This window comes from Pimephales promelas, chromosome 8, assembly GCF_988280905.1.
Source record: "Pimephales promelas chromosome 8, fPimPro1.hap1.1, whole genome shotgun sequence".
NCBI lineage: Eukaryota > Metazoa > Chordata > Actinopteri > Cypriniformes > Leuciscidae > Pimephales > Pimephales promelas.
Window position 1 is genome coordinate 36,918,196 of NC_142776.1, and position 16,132 is coordinate 36,934,327.

The following is a 16,132-nucleotide window of genomic DNA, read 5'->3' on the forward strand; positions in this document are numbered from 1 at the left end:
TCCGCTGCTTCAGTTCGGCGACACACGTGTGTGTTTATGAACATGCAGAGCTAGCCTGTTAGTGTGTCAGACACAGTTATATATTTATGATTTGTGAGAATATATGACCGGGTCTCTTATGTAGAACAGAATATAAGACACGATATAAGTTAGTTACTAATAATAGTTATTAGTACTCTGTTGTCGTTATCAGTCAGCACACATGTTTTCTGATATGGATTTGATCAGAACTATTGATGATGATGTTGAAGTGCCAGATGAGCCGGATTCAGCGTCGGACGATGATGATGTAAGTTCAGTTTACACTTCAGAAACTATGAAAATCCATGTTTTTGTGGGCTTGTAACTTACCATAATAATGCCATGTTTGTGGAAGTGCATCATGGTAATAGTATGGTGGTGTTGTGCAGTGTTTTGGGGAACGTACTGTGGTACCGTGTTTTGTGATCTGTGTCATTATAATTCTACTTTAAATGGAGATTTGCCATGTTTTTGAAGCACATCATGATAATACTACGTTATCTGGGGGTGTACCACCATGGTAATACTGTGTCAATACCATGTTTTGTGATGTGCATCATGTTTTGAGGGTGAGGGTGTACAATTGCAATACCGTGTTTTTTGACAAATAGTAACAAAAAACATAAAAAAACACAAGCTTGTTAAGGAAGCATTTCACATTTGCATGTATTTTAACTTGATGTGCTATATTAACTCAAAGTAAAGCTGAAATAGTAAAGTTACACTTTATTTTAAGATTACATTGTACTTACTGAAATAAGTACTGCATAATACTAATTAACTGCATGCACTTAGTATATAGAGTAATGGTTAGGGTTTGGTTCAGGGTTAGGTACTTCTAATAATGCATAATGTACTGATATTATACACTAACTAACTTGGAACTTGTATCTGGAAATAAAAACGATTTATTAAAACGAATTAAAAATAGTAACGATACCCTCATCATGTCACGATTCGATACACCCTAAACTCATGATACGATATTATTGCGATACTCCAAGACATATGGTGAAAGGTTAACAAAAAATGTACTGTTGATTAAAATGCTAAATTTGATATTACATTGTGGGTGTAAATGAATAGGCTTTTACTTGTTGCTTGTATCCAAGGACAATGGTGACACCAGAATTAAAATATTCATGATTCTGAAGCTGAAAATACAGAATTATTTTAGATGAATATGCTTGTGCTGTCACTGATTAGATATATTTAAAATAGTGTCAGCCATTTTTTACTGGTAACAGACATTTGACATTACAGGACCCACGGATTATCCCACATTGCATTATTATTCATTATAATCCAACATTATATATAGTAGTTTAATGTAGTACTTGCACTAAAACTCTGAGAACTATTTTGGGGGGACTATCCACGACACATATTGTCACTATCCAGTATCCAAGATATTTATTTTTGCATTTTTGTATTGCGATATATTGTTACACCCCTAATTAAAAATAATAATAGTATCTCAGTTATGTATTAAAATAAAACTATATGCCATACCACCACGGTATATTTGTTAAACATGTACCATGATATTCCTGAAAGACCCTTGGCTGCATGATTGTAGAGAAATTGACGATCTTTTTAAATATAGATCACAATTCTGAATAGACAACCAAGCAAAATAACATATCATTTACTTGCAGTTCTGAAAATATCTTAATTGCTTATTAAAAAAATACAGTTAGGATAGGATTAGGGTTTGGTTGAGGGTTAGTTGCATACTTTACTGTTATTATTACTATGGTATGCAACATGGAATCACATGTGTGTGTTCAGGATCAGCCCATCGTGTTGAGCAAGGAGAAACGCGCGCTGAAGGGCCGCACAGGAGACTTCAACGCTGGTTTCGAGTTTGGCGAGCGGGATGGCCTGTACAGCGGAGACTGGGCGATGGATGACGTGATGGCTCAGCTGAAGAAGAGGGTGAGTGACGTTCACACCGACGGACGGATGCGCGCGGCTCGTGTTGGATCTTCATCTCTTCTGTCGCTTGTTTTCAGAAAGCGGCCACGACTCTGGACGAGAAGATCGAGAAAGTGCGGAAAAAGCGCAAAATTGAGGTATGCGGATAGTGTCCGTGCAACTCGATAATATTTCTGAATATTAAGTGTCTCTATTCAGTAATGCTAAGTGCGTATTGTTTTAGATGTTATAGTATTTGTTAAAGGTTGGTTTGTTTTTAAATCATTTAAACTCACTTTTATGCTTCTGCAGGAGAAAACTCAAAAAAACAAGAAAACAGAAGCTCCCGCCTCTAAACCAGAGCAAGATGATGATGAGGATGAAGATGAGGATGATGATGAAGAAGATAATGATGAAGAAGTGGATGAAAATGACAATAACAGTAAAGTATCTGCTGGAGATGATGATGATGATGATGATGATGATGAGGTGGAGGAAGACGAGTTCTCCTCAGGTGATGAAGAGGTGCTGAAAAAAGCCGGTATGTGGAAGAACGACAACAATACAAACACCATTTGTTTATGGAATATGGTTCATAATCCATTTTTATTTGTATGTATGGTTCATATTATTTCTCTATGAACATGTTTGATTTATTTCATCCTCTTCTTTTCTTCCAGACACTGTGAGAGAAAAACAGAAGAAGGGCAAGAAGAAAATCGTGAGTATCAATCAGTTTTCTTGTTGTTTATGGCATAAATCTCCTATGATTATGATCATAATGTGTGCAAACTCCTGCGCTCTCTTCCAGCCTGAAGCCTTTTTTGAAGACGCTTCCCAGTATGACGACAATCTCACCTTCCCTGATATGAATCTATCCAGACCCTTACTCAAGGTCAGACTGACGATTAATTATTCATATTATTTCATATTTAGATCAATATATAGCAATCATGGAACGTAAGTGACCATTTGAGTCATTACGGACGCTTTTGACCTGGTAATGCTGGTTTAGGATGTAAAGTAGCTCGTACAAACACTTTAGGGACTAAACATGGAGAGTTTATTGAGATAAATACATGGTGTGATCAGAATAAATGACCACTTTTATGAATAGTAAAGAGAAACATAACTAAAGCCGTCAAAATGAAGGGGGAATAGATATCAGCATGAAACTGCCCCTGACATTAAGATGCATATCTTTTGTATTAAAAGTTTTTAGAATATTTACTATTCAAATATGCAAATTAGGTATGATCTCATTAAATATGCGCTAATTTGCATACATTTCCAGAAGAGAAATCTGAACATTGGATAAAGCCAGATTCAAAATTCTTGTTTTATTTTGTTGATATATATTGGAGTCAAAGCCTGGTTTTTACGGACGGGATTTTGGATATCTCTTTTTATCAAACTGTCAACAGCTATAAATTAATTTTTGCCTCGTTTTTAGGTATAAAATGTTGGATTCTGAATGATATATGAACAGACCTCTCTGTAAAAACCTTAAGAATATAAATGGGACTACAACTGTAAAGTTTGGTTTATGTAAGTGCAGCGTAAGTGGAAATTTCTGTCTCCAAGGATGAGAAAAAAACACATTTTGAGAAAGTGGCCTTTAAAGAATTGAGATCAGCCAATGAGATTTCACTTTTAGAGTTAAATGCCCCATTTTACTTTCACGATATGTTGCTGATAAAAAAGGAATTGGATCGGATAACATTGTACAGAAGATAGAGAGCTTTCCAACTGCAAACAGGTGAAACTCGAAAGATTAGAATATCGTGCAAAATTATTCATTTATTTCAGTAATTCAACTTAAAAGGTGAAACTAAAATATGATATAGGCTCATTACATGCAAAGTGAGATATTTCAAGACTTTATTTGTTATAATTTTGATGATTATGGCTTGTATGAAAACCTTTTTACAATATTCTAATTTTGGATTTGGACTGTAATCCATAATCATCAAAATTATAATAAAGGCTTGAAATATCTCACTTTGCATGTAATGAGTCTATATAATATATTAGTTTCATTACTGAAATAAATGAACTTTTACTTTTGCATGATTTTTCATGTTCACCTGTATGAAATGCATTCAACTTTTGTTGAATTTAGGATAAATCTACAAACACAAATAGACAAAGTGTAGTAAAATGAAGACCTACATCTCTAGTTTGGGCTTTTTTTCACCACAAGTCTCAAAGACAAATCCAAAACCAGTGACCAGTGAAAAAACCTAATGTTGTGTCTCGCCTTGAACATGTCAGCATCTGATGGGTTTCATCTCACGTCCTCTTCCTCGTGTTTCCTCAGGCCGTCACTACTATGGGCTTTAAGCAGCCCACTCCTATTCAGAAAGCCTGCGTCCCTGTGGGGCTTCTGGGAAAAGACATCTGTGCATGTGCCGCCACTGGCACTGGTAAGACTTCCACTGGCTGTGCTTGATTTGACCAGAACGAATATGAATATTTTTGATTTATTTGTGTTGGTTTATTTAACGGGGACAATACACTTGGCATTGTTACACACAGACAACCGATGCCGTGCACATAGGGCACATACAGGTGAAACTCAAAAAATTAGAAAATCGTGCAAAAGTTCATGTATTTCAGTAATTCAGATTAAAAGGTGAAACTAATATATTTAGTATATATAACTATGATTACGTTTTTCAGAGAGCCAACGTTTCTGTATTTAAAACCCCTTTTTTATTTATTTCATGTAATGAATTATTCATTTATATTATTATTATATATATATATTATATTATTATTCATGTATTACAATTTTTTGAGATTTTGATTTGATTTTGATTTGATTTTTCATAATTATAGCTTTTGCTCGATTATTTGAATTTTTCGAGTTTCAGCTGTAGCATAAAGATAATGTGCGGCCCTCGTCTCTGTTTAGGCTTTTACATCAAATCAAAACATCCAAAATAAAAAAGACAATTATCACAAGGAATGAAACAAAAACACATACACACATATACACAGATGACTGTATGTATATGTTGTATCTAAACAAACAAACAATGGCATATAAGCAACTTTATACAGTCACAAAAATCAAATATAAATGATGCCACATACAAAGAAAGAAAAAACTAAGTTTCTCTATAACTGTAATCTCTGTGACGTTTAGTTGACTGTGTGTGTGTGTTTCAGGAAAGACTGCAGCCTTCATGTTGCCGGTTCTGGAGCGTCTGATCTACAAGCCGAGAGAGACTCAGGTGACGCGAGTGCTGGTTCTGGTGCCGACCCGAGAGCTGGGCATTCAGGTGCACACCGTGGCCCGTCAGCTGGCCCAGTTCACCAGCATCAGCACGTGTCTGGCCGTGGGTGAGAGACGCACACACACACACACACTGCTACAGGATTTACTCACTTCCAATTCGCTTTTATATTTGAACTGTTCATTTTTAAGTATCATCAGTTTAATGTGTTTCTTAATTGTAAATACATTTATCTTTTTAAGTATAAATAATTTTAGTACTTCACTCTAAAAATAATTTATTTCAGTAAGTTGCCAAGGCATTTCTTATTAAGTTATTAATCTAATTAATTTATTTTATTTCAGCTTTATTTTTGTAAACTATTTTCAATAGTTTTAGTTTTAAAGCTTCAGTAGTTTTATGTACTTTTGTCATTTTGAGTTTTTAATACTTCTTGTTCTTCTTGTCTTTTATTGTAGTAATTTTACAACCCAAACTTATTTTATTTTAGGAAGTTTTAGAAGGAATTTAAGAAGTTTTCTAAATTATTAAATTATCTAAATTATTTTTCCAACTATTTGTTTTTAAACAGTTTAGAATAGCTTTAAAGTTAATTTCAGTTTTTCTTTCATTTTATTGTTTTTTTTTTGTACTAATTTAATTTTAAGAGGTTGCCAGGAAACATCAATTTTAAGGTTTTCATTTAATAATTATATTGTATTATTTCAGCTTTCTTTCTTTTTTATTTTTTTTTTAATATAGTTTATTCTAGTTTTAGTAATTTTATGTGCTTTTTAAAGTTTCATTAGCTTATGTATTTCTCTCTCTCTCTCTCTCTCTCTCTCTCTCTCTATATATATATATATATATATATATATATAAAGGGCTAAATAAATAAGGGCTGGGCAATGATGCATGCATGTATATATTTGAGAAAAATGAGTTATTAATATATCAAGTATTTATATATAATATTATGTTGCCCAGCCCTAAAAAAAAAAAAATATATATATATATATATATATATATATATATATATATATATAAATATATTAGTGTTATAAATGAAAGGCTGCATGATTGAGGTGTTTTGTGACTCTGTCAGGTGGGCTGGACCTGAAGTCTCAGGAGGCGGCGCTGAGAGCGGGTCCAGATGTCCTGATCGCCACACCGGGACGACTGATCGACCACTTGCACAACACGCCGTCGTTCGAGCTCAGTCAGATCGAGATCCTCATCTTAGACGAGGCCGACAGGTGAGAGGGAAACTTCTGTGACTGTGAAGGGTTTAGATGGGTTTAGGTTGTTTAGATGCGTGTTAGGCTTGCTACAATAGTCGGTGTTGATTGTGATCAGAAACAACACCGACTACATCACTTGCCCAGAGTGCCACCGCCCCCACCGTCTAAATCATTTAGTTCAGTGGTTCTCAATCCTGGAGACCCACAGTTCTGCACATTTGATATGTTTGCTTTCTCACACACACAGTTCAGCTCATAGAGCTCTTTCCTAACGTGTGTTTTCCTTAATGCATTAACCGGTGGGAGAATCTCCTCCCGTCACATCCCTAACGCGTGTGTTTTCCTCAGGATGCTGGACGAGTACTTCGAGGAGCAGATGAAGGAGATCATCAGGATGTGTTCCTATCAGAGACAGACCATGCTGTTCTCAGCCACCATGAGTGAGGAGGTGATGCTGCTCTCCTTCAGCTTTACTGCAACCTCATTACACTGTCAGTCGTGTGTTCTCAACAGAGGCTTTGTGGACCAGTGTTGAAGAGTTTGAAATCCAACACATTATATTGTGACAAACGGACAGATGGATGGATGGATAGACATACAGATAGAGAAATGGACAGATGGATGGATGGACAGATGTAAGGATAGATAGATGTATTGATAGAGGATAGATGAATGTATGGATGGATAGTGGATAGATGGATGGATCAATGTAAGGATGGATATAGGATGGATGAATGGATGGATTGATGGATGGATGTAAGGATAGATGGATGGATGGATGGATATATGGATAGATGGATAGATGGATGGATGTAAGTATAAATGGATGGATGAATGGATGGATGGATAGAGGATGGATTGATGGATGGATGTAAGTATAGATGGATGGATGGATGGATGGATGGATGGATAGAGGATGGATTGATGGATGGATGTAAGGATAGATGGATGGATGTAAGTATAGATGGATGGATGGATGGATGTATAGATGGATGGATGGAAGGATGGATGGATGGATGTAAGTATAGATGGATGGATGGATGTAAGTATAGATGGATGTATGTAAGTATAGATGGATGGATGGATGTATGTAAGTATAGATGGATGGATGGATGGATGTATAGATGGATGGATGAATGGATGTAAGTATAGATGGATGGATGAATGGATGGATGTATAGATGGATGGATGGATGGATGGATGAATGTAAGGATGAATAGAGGAAGGATGGATGTAAGTATAGATGGATGGATGGATGTATAGATGGATGGATGGATGGATGGATGGATGGATAGATGGATGGATGAATGTAAGGATGAATAGAGGAAGGATGGATGGATGGATGGATGTAAGTATAGATGGATGGATGGATGGATGGATGTATAGATGGATGGATGGATGGATGGATGGATGTAAGTATAGATGGATGGATGGATGTAAGTATAGATGGATGGATGGATGTAAGTATAGATGGATGGATGGATGTATAGATGGATGGATGGATGGATGGATGGATGGATGGATGTAAGTATAGATGGATGGATGGATGGATGGATGTTAGTATAGATGGATGGATGTAAGTATGGATGGATGGATGGATGGATGGATGTAAGTATAGATGGATGGATGGATGGATGGATGTATAGATGGATGGATGGATGGATGGATGGATGTAAGTATAGATGGATGGATGGATGTAAGTATAGATGGATGGATGGATGTAAGTATAGATGGATGGATGGATGTATAGATGGATGGATGGATGGATGGATGGATGGATGGATGTAAGTATAGATGGATGGATGGATGGATGGATGTTAGTATAGATGGATGGATGTAAGTATGGATGGATGGATGAATGGATGGATGGATGGATGTATAGATGGATGGATGAATGGATGGATGGATGGATGTATAGATGGATGGATGGATGGATGGATGAATGTAAGGATGAATAGAGGAAGGATGGATGTAAGTATAGATGGATGGATGGATGTATAGATGGATGGATGGATGGATGGATAGATGGATGGATGAATGTAAGGATGAATAGAGGAAGGATGGATGGATGGATGGATGTAAGTATAGATGGATGGATGGATGGATGGATGTATAGATGGATGGATGGATGGATGGATGGATGTAAGTATAGATGGATGGATGGATGTAAGTATAGATGGATGGATGGATGTAAGTATAGATGGATGGATGGATGTATAGATGGATGGATGGATGGATGTAAGTATAGATGGATGGATGGATGGATGGATGTTAGTATAGATGGATAGATGGATGGATGTATAGATGGATGGATGGATGGATGTAAGTATGGATGGATGGATGGATGGATGGATGGATGGATGGATGTAAGTATAGATGGATGGATGAATGGATGGATGGATGGATGTATAGATGGATGGATGAATGTAAGGATGAATAGAGGAAGGATGGATGGATGGATGTAAGTATAGATGGATGGATGGATGGATGGATGTATAGATGGATGGATGGATGTAAGTATAAATGGATGGATGGATGGATGGATAGATAGAGGATGGATGATGTAAGGAAGGATGGATGGATGGATGTAAGTATAGATGGATGGATGGATGGATGTATAGATGGATGGATGGATGTAAGTATAAATGGATGGATGGATGGATGGATTGGTTAGAGGATGGATGATGTAAGTATAGATGGATGGATGGATGTAAGGATAGATAGAGGATGGATGATGTAAGGATAGATGAATGTAAGGATGGATAGATGAATATAAGGATGGATGGATGGATAGAAATGATTAAATACATCAAATAAATTAAGACAAATTCCATTAACTAAATACAATTAATAAATTTAAATAAATATCAATACCACTGTTTCTAATTTAATTTCTTTACTGACAAAATCAATTAAGATCTTCTCATTTTGCCATAAAAATCATCCAGTTCCAAACCATGCTCATCATATTGGTGTCGGAAAGATCTGGTGTTATAATTGGCTATGATGTATAACACTACTGTTGGCTATTAGTCTGTTAGCTCAACATCTCCACATGGGTGTGTTTGGGGTGTGTGTGTCCAGGTGAAGGATCTGGCGTCGGTGTCTCTGAAGCAGCCGGTGAGGATCTTCGTGAACAGTAACACAGACGTGGCGCCGTATCTCAGACAAGAGTTTGTGAGGATCAGACCCAACAGAGAAGGAGACCGAGAGGCTATTGTTGCAGGTAAAGTGCCCTAGTGAGGGCTCTTGGTAGTGTGCTGTCTTTTAAGTGACGGATTTCAAGTGCTTTTCATGGACGGCAAGATCTCACGTGAACCGCACAAGTGTTGCTCTAACAAGCAAAAAATATGCACAATCACATGCAAATATTCACTTTTTTACATTGCATTTAACAATTTACAATCACTAATGAACATTTAGAACATATTTACATGTATTTTTTTATGCATTTATAACATCTTCCCTTGAAACCGTCAATCATCTTTGAAGGAATTTGTTCTGCTTATCGCCATCAGTTTTTTTTACATTTAATATTTATATTTAATTGCACATCAGCTTCATTTAAAATTACCAAAAATTATTTACATTTTAGTTAACTGCATATGCATGCAACGTTGCAACTCAAAAACAAGGTATTTTAGACAATTTTCCCGCTGATTTTTGATATCGTGACACGGATGCACACACAGACGGACTAAAGCATCACATGACTCCGTCCACAGCTCTCCTCACCAGGACGTTTCAGGATCACGTGATGCTCTTCACTCAGACCAAGAAACAGGCTCATCGCATGCACATTCTGCTGGGTCTGATGGGGTTAAAGGTCGGCGAGCTTCATGGAAACCTGTCGCAGACGCAGAGATTGGAGAGTCTGAGGTGCCATGAATATTCATGTGATTAATAACACACATATTTGGCTTTTAAAAAGGATCTGAGCGAAAGCCGTCTGTGTTTCAGGCGTTTTAAGGATGAGCAGATCGATATTCTGGTGGCCACAGACGTCGCTGCCAGAGGACTGGATATAGACGGGGTGAAAACTGTGAGTTCTTGTTCGTTTGCACTGAATATTAATATTTGTGAAGAAGCCTCGATATCTGAATGCGTGTGTGTGTGTGTGCAGGTGATCAACTTCACCATGCCCAACACGGCGAAGCATTACGTGCACAGGGTCGGCAGGACGGCCCGCGCGGGTAAAGTGGGCCGCTCCGTGTCTCTCGTGGGCGAGACCGAGAGGAAGATGCTGAAAGAGATCGTGAAACAAGCCAAAGCGCCCGTCAAAGCTCGTGTCATTCCTCAAGGTAAACATAAGAACAATATGCTTCCAATTTATGACCAAATCTTTGTTTCTTTTTTATAATTCTGTCAAACTGATGAATAAATCTTTATAAATGATACATTGCACATCGCTTGGAATCAAAATGATATTGGAAAAGGATTTATCATTTTTATTTCACAAACTACTTGAAATCTAATTTTAATTATTACACAAAAAAAATATTGTTGGTTTAACTTAAAGTAACCTGGTTGCCTTAAATGGAAAAAATTAGTTAATGCAATGAAGGAGATTGATTTAACCATCAGAAACTCAAAATGATATGTTATCTGAACTTAATAAAATTATTTAAGTTAACTTGACAAAAGAAAAAATGTTGTGATTACTAATCATGAACAGATTTTTTTTACAGTGTATATTAGTTTATCATTTTGAAATGTGCTTTTGTCATTTTTATATATAATATATAATTTCTATTTGAAAAAATAAAATATTTTGACCTAAATTTGTTTGTCGAGGCAACATTTCTTACATAAGTTTTTCATCTAATAATTATATTGTTATTTTACCGTTATTTATTTTCAAACCATTTTAATTGTTTTAGTTTGCTTATATATGTATGTATATATTTTGAATTAGCTTTTATTTTTATATTTTTAGTTCATGTTAATTTGAGTTAAAATACTTTTCTTTTATCATTTTTATTTTATTGTAATTTGTATATATAGTTCAAGTTTTCATTTACTTTTTTGAGCTGTATTTCAATTAACTAAAACTATTAAAAAACATTTCTTAATAATAACTCAGGAATGAAGCAGTGCGTATTCTGTAGGAAATAAAGACAGGATTTTTTTTTTTTAATTTACAATTTTTAATATATCATAATGTAATGGAAAGCTGGTGTAAAGTGATTGTTTTGACCTCACCAGAGGTCATTCTGAAGTTTCGTGATCTGATTGAGAAGTTGGAGAAGGACGTGTACGCAGTGTTAAGCCTGGAGAAGGAGGAAAAGGCAATGGCTCATTCAGAAGCGCAGGTCTGACACACTTCCTTCAAACATTTAGCTGTCTGATTAAACACACTGACTCCTGTGTTATTAAAGTGTGTGTGTCCATCATTCTGCTGGTGTCCAGATCAGTTTAGCTCAGAAGAGGATAACACAGAGCGCAGACGAGAAACAGCCGCCCAGAACCTGGTTCCAGACACACGAGGAGCGGAAGAAAGATCGCAGTGAGTCCCGATCAATTCCTGAAACACTTCGCTTCAGCAGTTTAGGGTTGAAAGATTTCTCTGCTTGCCAAGGCTGCATTTATTTGGTCAAAAATACAGTAAAATAATTAAATATTATTAGAATTTAAAACCACTGTTTTCTATGTGAATATACAATAAAGTGTAATGTATTCCTTAAAAGCTGAGTTTTCAGTCGTCAGTGTCGCATGATTTCATGTGTCCGTTTCATATTTTTGTGAAAACTAAAACATTAAATTTTTCCAGAATTTTTGGAATGAAAAGTGCATAAGAACATATTTTGTCACATTATAAATGTTTTTCACTTTTGATCAATTTAATGCATTTGATTAATACACGTGTTAATTTAGTTAAAAAAAAGCATTGTGACCACATTCACACCTTAGATTTTCAATAATTCTTTGATTCATTAATTGTTTGTGTATTTTCTTGTTTGCCAAAGTGGCGAAGGTGCTACAGGATTTTGATTTTGCTCTGAGAGGAAAGAAAAAACGTGCAGAGTTCCTGAAACAGGGCAAGAGGAAAGAGTTAACGGTGAGAGGAGTCCTGGGTTGAATTAAACAGTAGTGAATAACATGCTTCTATACCATCAGAAATGAATTTTAGTAGTGTGTGATGCATCAGATGAGTTTTGAAACTCTGTGTGTGTGTGTGTGTGTACCAGGCTGAGGAGAGAGCTCAGTTCGAGGTGCTGAAGTCTCAGATGTACGCTGAACGCGCAGCTAAACGCGATCGCAAGCCGAAGCGAGCCAGAGTTGTCCCAGAAGACGAACCCGTTCAGAAAGGTTCGCAAACAAACACCTGCAAACCTCCAGCATGGACTGACATTCTCAAACTCTGACCTCTAACTCAAACCTTCTTCTTCCAGCTAAAAAACCAAACAAATCTAGGAAGAAGTCTGTGTTTGACAAGGAGCTGACGAACACCAGCAAGAAAACGCTGAAGCAGTACAGAGCAGGGTGTGTGTGGTGTTGGACACGCGAGGAGAAAGACTTCAAGGTTTCTCATTGGTGTGTCCGAGTCTAACAGTGATTTCTCTGTCCAGGCCGTCCTTCGAGGACAGAAAGAGACTCGGCCTTCCGAACAAGAAGGGAGGACGCTTCAAGTCAAAGTCCAAGTGAGATTTATTATTTCCCTAAAACACGTTCAGATTAGACGTGCTCATTTTTCATGCATCCGGAAACACCTAATTTAATTTAACAGCAACAGAGTGTTGATATTTAACTTTTTTTTTTTTTATAAATAAATACAATGCATTGGTGAGGGATTTGACATGACTAAATGCATCATGAAATATTGCAATAAATATATAAAAGTACAATATGCAAGCATGAGAACATGAAAAAATAAAAAAGGATGTGAAATACCGTACAAAATGGCCTCTAAAATAAAAAATAAAATAAAATAAAAAACTCGCGAAATATAGTGAACAACATAAAGCAAATCAGTATATCTAGTAGGGCTGGGTATCGATTCACATTTCAGTTTCGATTCGATTCACAAGCTCTCAGTTCAATTCGATTTCGATTCTCGATTCAATTTTCGATTTCGATTCCTGATTTGATTCTCGATTCGACTATAATGAAGATGTAATACAAATCCTATATTTATAAAAAAGAACAGTGGACATAAGTTTACTAGTGGTTAATTAATACAAGGAAATTAAGAGCCATAAACCTGTATATAAAACTCTTTTTATTTTAGGTACACTAAATGCATACTGAGAAAAAGCAGGATTTTGATGCAATATGCAAAAAAAGACAGTCGCACAGCTTGATCAAACAGTATCATGTTATTTTATGTTTAAGATAGATATAGATAAATAAATATATATTTAGACTTTTTTTTTTTTTTTTTACATTGATCTTACCTAAATGGTAATGTCATTTTTTGTTTATTTTTGTTTTAAGAGTTTATGTATGGAAGCTTGATTTCAATCTTTGAATTAAATTGAAAAAAGTAGCACAAATAAATACAATAGAATAAAGACACAAATTAAGAGACATTTTGGGGTAGTTTTTTGGGTATGTCAGAAATACTACAGAAACTGAATAAAGTAATCCAATGTAAAATAACACTGGATAGTCTTTTTAGTCCAGACTGAATTAAATACAAAGGCTATTAATTCTGATTGCTTACAATTAATACTATATTCTGTTGTTATGACTGACACAAATGGCTGCGTTCACTTTAAGAACTAGTGCGCGAATCCATTACTGTTTCATTAACTTTCTGTCACACGCGTTTAATGCTAATTTAAGACATTACCGACTGTCTTTACGAGGTTACTCACCAAGACCAGAGTTTTGACATAATGTCGCGTGTTTTAACTGTTTAACTGTTTATAATTTGCCATACTATAGTATAATGTGAGATAGAAATGAATATTTAAGTCATTAAATTCAAGATCACATAATCTTTTCCCTCGGTTGCAGCTGTCAGTAATTTTCCATTCAGCATTCAAACAAACAGCGCGTCGTTAGTCAGTCAGCATTCAAATAGCACAGCGCGTCGCATTCGGCAACGATGAAACTCTCTCCAAGATGATTAAATGTTACTATTATACTTAATCTGTAGATAAAGCTCAATGATTTCGCATAAATTGACTATCTTGCTGTAGTACCTCAATCATGTTCCTTTACCGCGTGTCTATCACAACATTGGAGAGAACTATCATTGTTCTTCACGCACACAGTAACTGAAATGTAAAACTGTTAAAAGAAAAGGCTCAATAAACTATTGCATAGATAGATAATGTATAATTATCTAATAGATACCCAGACAGCAAACTGACATTGAATCAACGTGGAAACAACGTCTCTCATGACATTGAAACAACGTTGATTTTGCTCATCGAATTAACGTTGAACCAACGTCAGACGCGGCATTCTTCAAAATGAAAATCGAAAATTGGTTTGCTTTCATAACGTTGAAACAACGTTGATTTCAAGTTGATTTTCCGTTAGTTTTGAAAGAATGACGCGTCTGACGTTGGTTCAACGTTAATTCGATGAGCAAATCAACGTTGTTTCAATGTCATGAGAGACGTCGTTTCCACGTTGATTCAATGTCAGTTTGCTGTCTGGGTTAGCTTTGAAGAATGCCGCGACTGACGTTGGTTCAACGTTAATTCGATGAGCAAAATCAACGTTGTTTCAATGTCATGAGAGACATCGTTTCCACGTTGATTCAATGTCAGTTTGCTGTCTGGGAAATGAAAATCGAAAATTGGTTTGCTTTCATAACGTTGAAACAACGTTGATTTCAAGTTGATTTTCCGTTAGTTTTGAAAGAATGACGCGTCTGACGTTGGTTCAACGTTAATTCGATGAGCAAAACAATGTCAGATCAACGTTGTTTCGATGTCATATTTCCACGTTGATTTAATGTCAGTTTGCTATCTGGGTAGATAACTGTATAATACACTATGCATCGAAATGTATTTCCTTTGTGCTTTGAACTTTTCAATGCGTAACTTGTCTAAACAGAGCTGCGGGTTGTGACTCATGTTGCCTCAAGCGCATCATTCAGCGTTCGGGATGCGCATAAGCACTGTGTGCAGCACTCTATTGGGGTCTTTCACAATCATAGCATAATACTTCGCAATAAAAGATTATTAATAGTATTTTTTCTGTTCTGTCCTATCTATCATATGTTGCTGCCTCATTAAACAGCTGTGCTATACATTTGTGCTATATATATATATATATATTGTTAATTTTATAGAATAAAATAATTGTTGTCTGGTTGTATATGGGCTGTGGCAATAATTTTTTTCTCACAACATATGGAAAAAAGAACTATGAACTAGGTAATTTTTTGAAGTATGAACTATGAACTGAACTAGTTCATTCTAAAATATGTGAACTGAACTTTGAACTAGTTCATGTAGAAAGTGAACTTTCCCAACACTGTTAACTTGTCAAACTGAAGTAAAGGTTCTAAGAATTTGTGACTTAAGTAAATGTGTATATTTTAGGAATGTCTTAGTTTTATTCAAGAAAATGAGTGAAAGGGGGAAAAAAAAAGCATAATTTCTGCCCGTCTTCTCTTAAATCCTTTATTTGTCTTTCCAGGTTCAGGAGAAGGTGAATCTGTGACTGATGGAGAACTTCAATGGAACATCTGCCTTTTTATCATTTTATTATCATCCCCCCCCCCTCCAAACGCAACCTCCCAAACCCTTCCAATAAAACTCTACAACCGAA

At 35.9% G+C, this 16,132-nt stretch overlaps 1 protein-coding gene across 1 annotated transcript; it reads left to right on the forward strand.

Moving 5' to 3' along the window:
• ddx27 (DEAD-box helicase 27) lies at nt 1-16,132 on the forward strand. The gene is made up of 21 exons (XM_039693160.2): nt 1-289; nt 1,813-1,959; nt 2,037-2,096; nt 2,251-2,479; nt 2,619-2,659; nt 2,750-2,833; nt 4,259-4,364; nt 5,113-5,286; nt 6,265-6,415; nt 6,749-6,848; nt 9,485-9,626; nt 10,126-10,279; nt 10,361-10,442; nt 10,524-10,701; nt 11,606-11,712; nt 11,810-11,906; nt 12,367-12,458; nt 12,589-12,709; nt 12,793-12,883; nt 12,970-13,041; nt 16,001-16,132. Exons 1-21 carry the CDS (start codon nt 203-205, stop codon nt 16,014-16,016), a joined length of 2,331 nt encoding a protein of 776 aa, XP_039549094.2. The 5' UTR covers nt 1-202; the 3' UTR covers nt 16,017-16,132.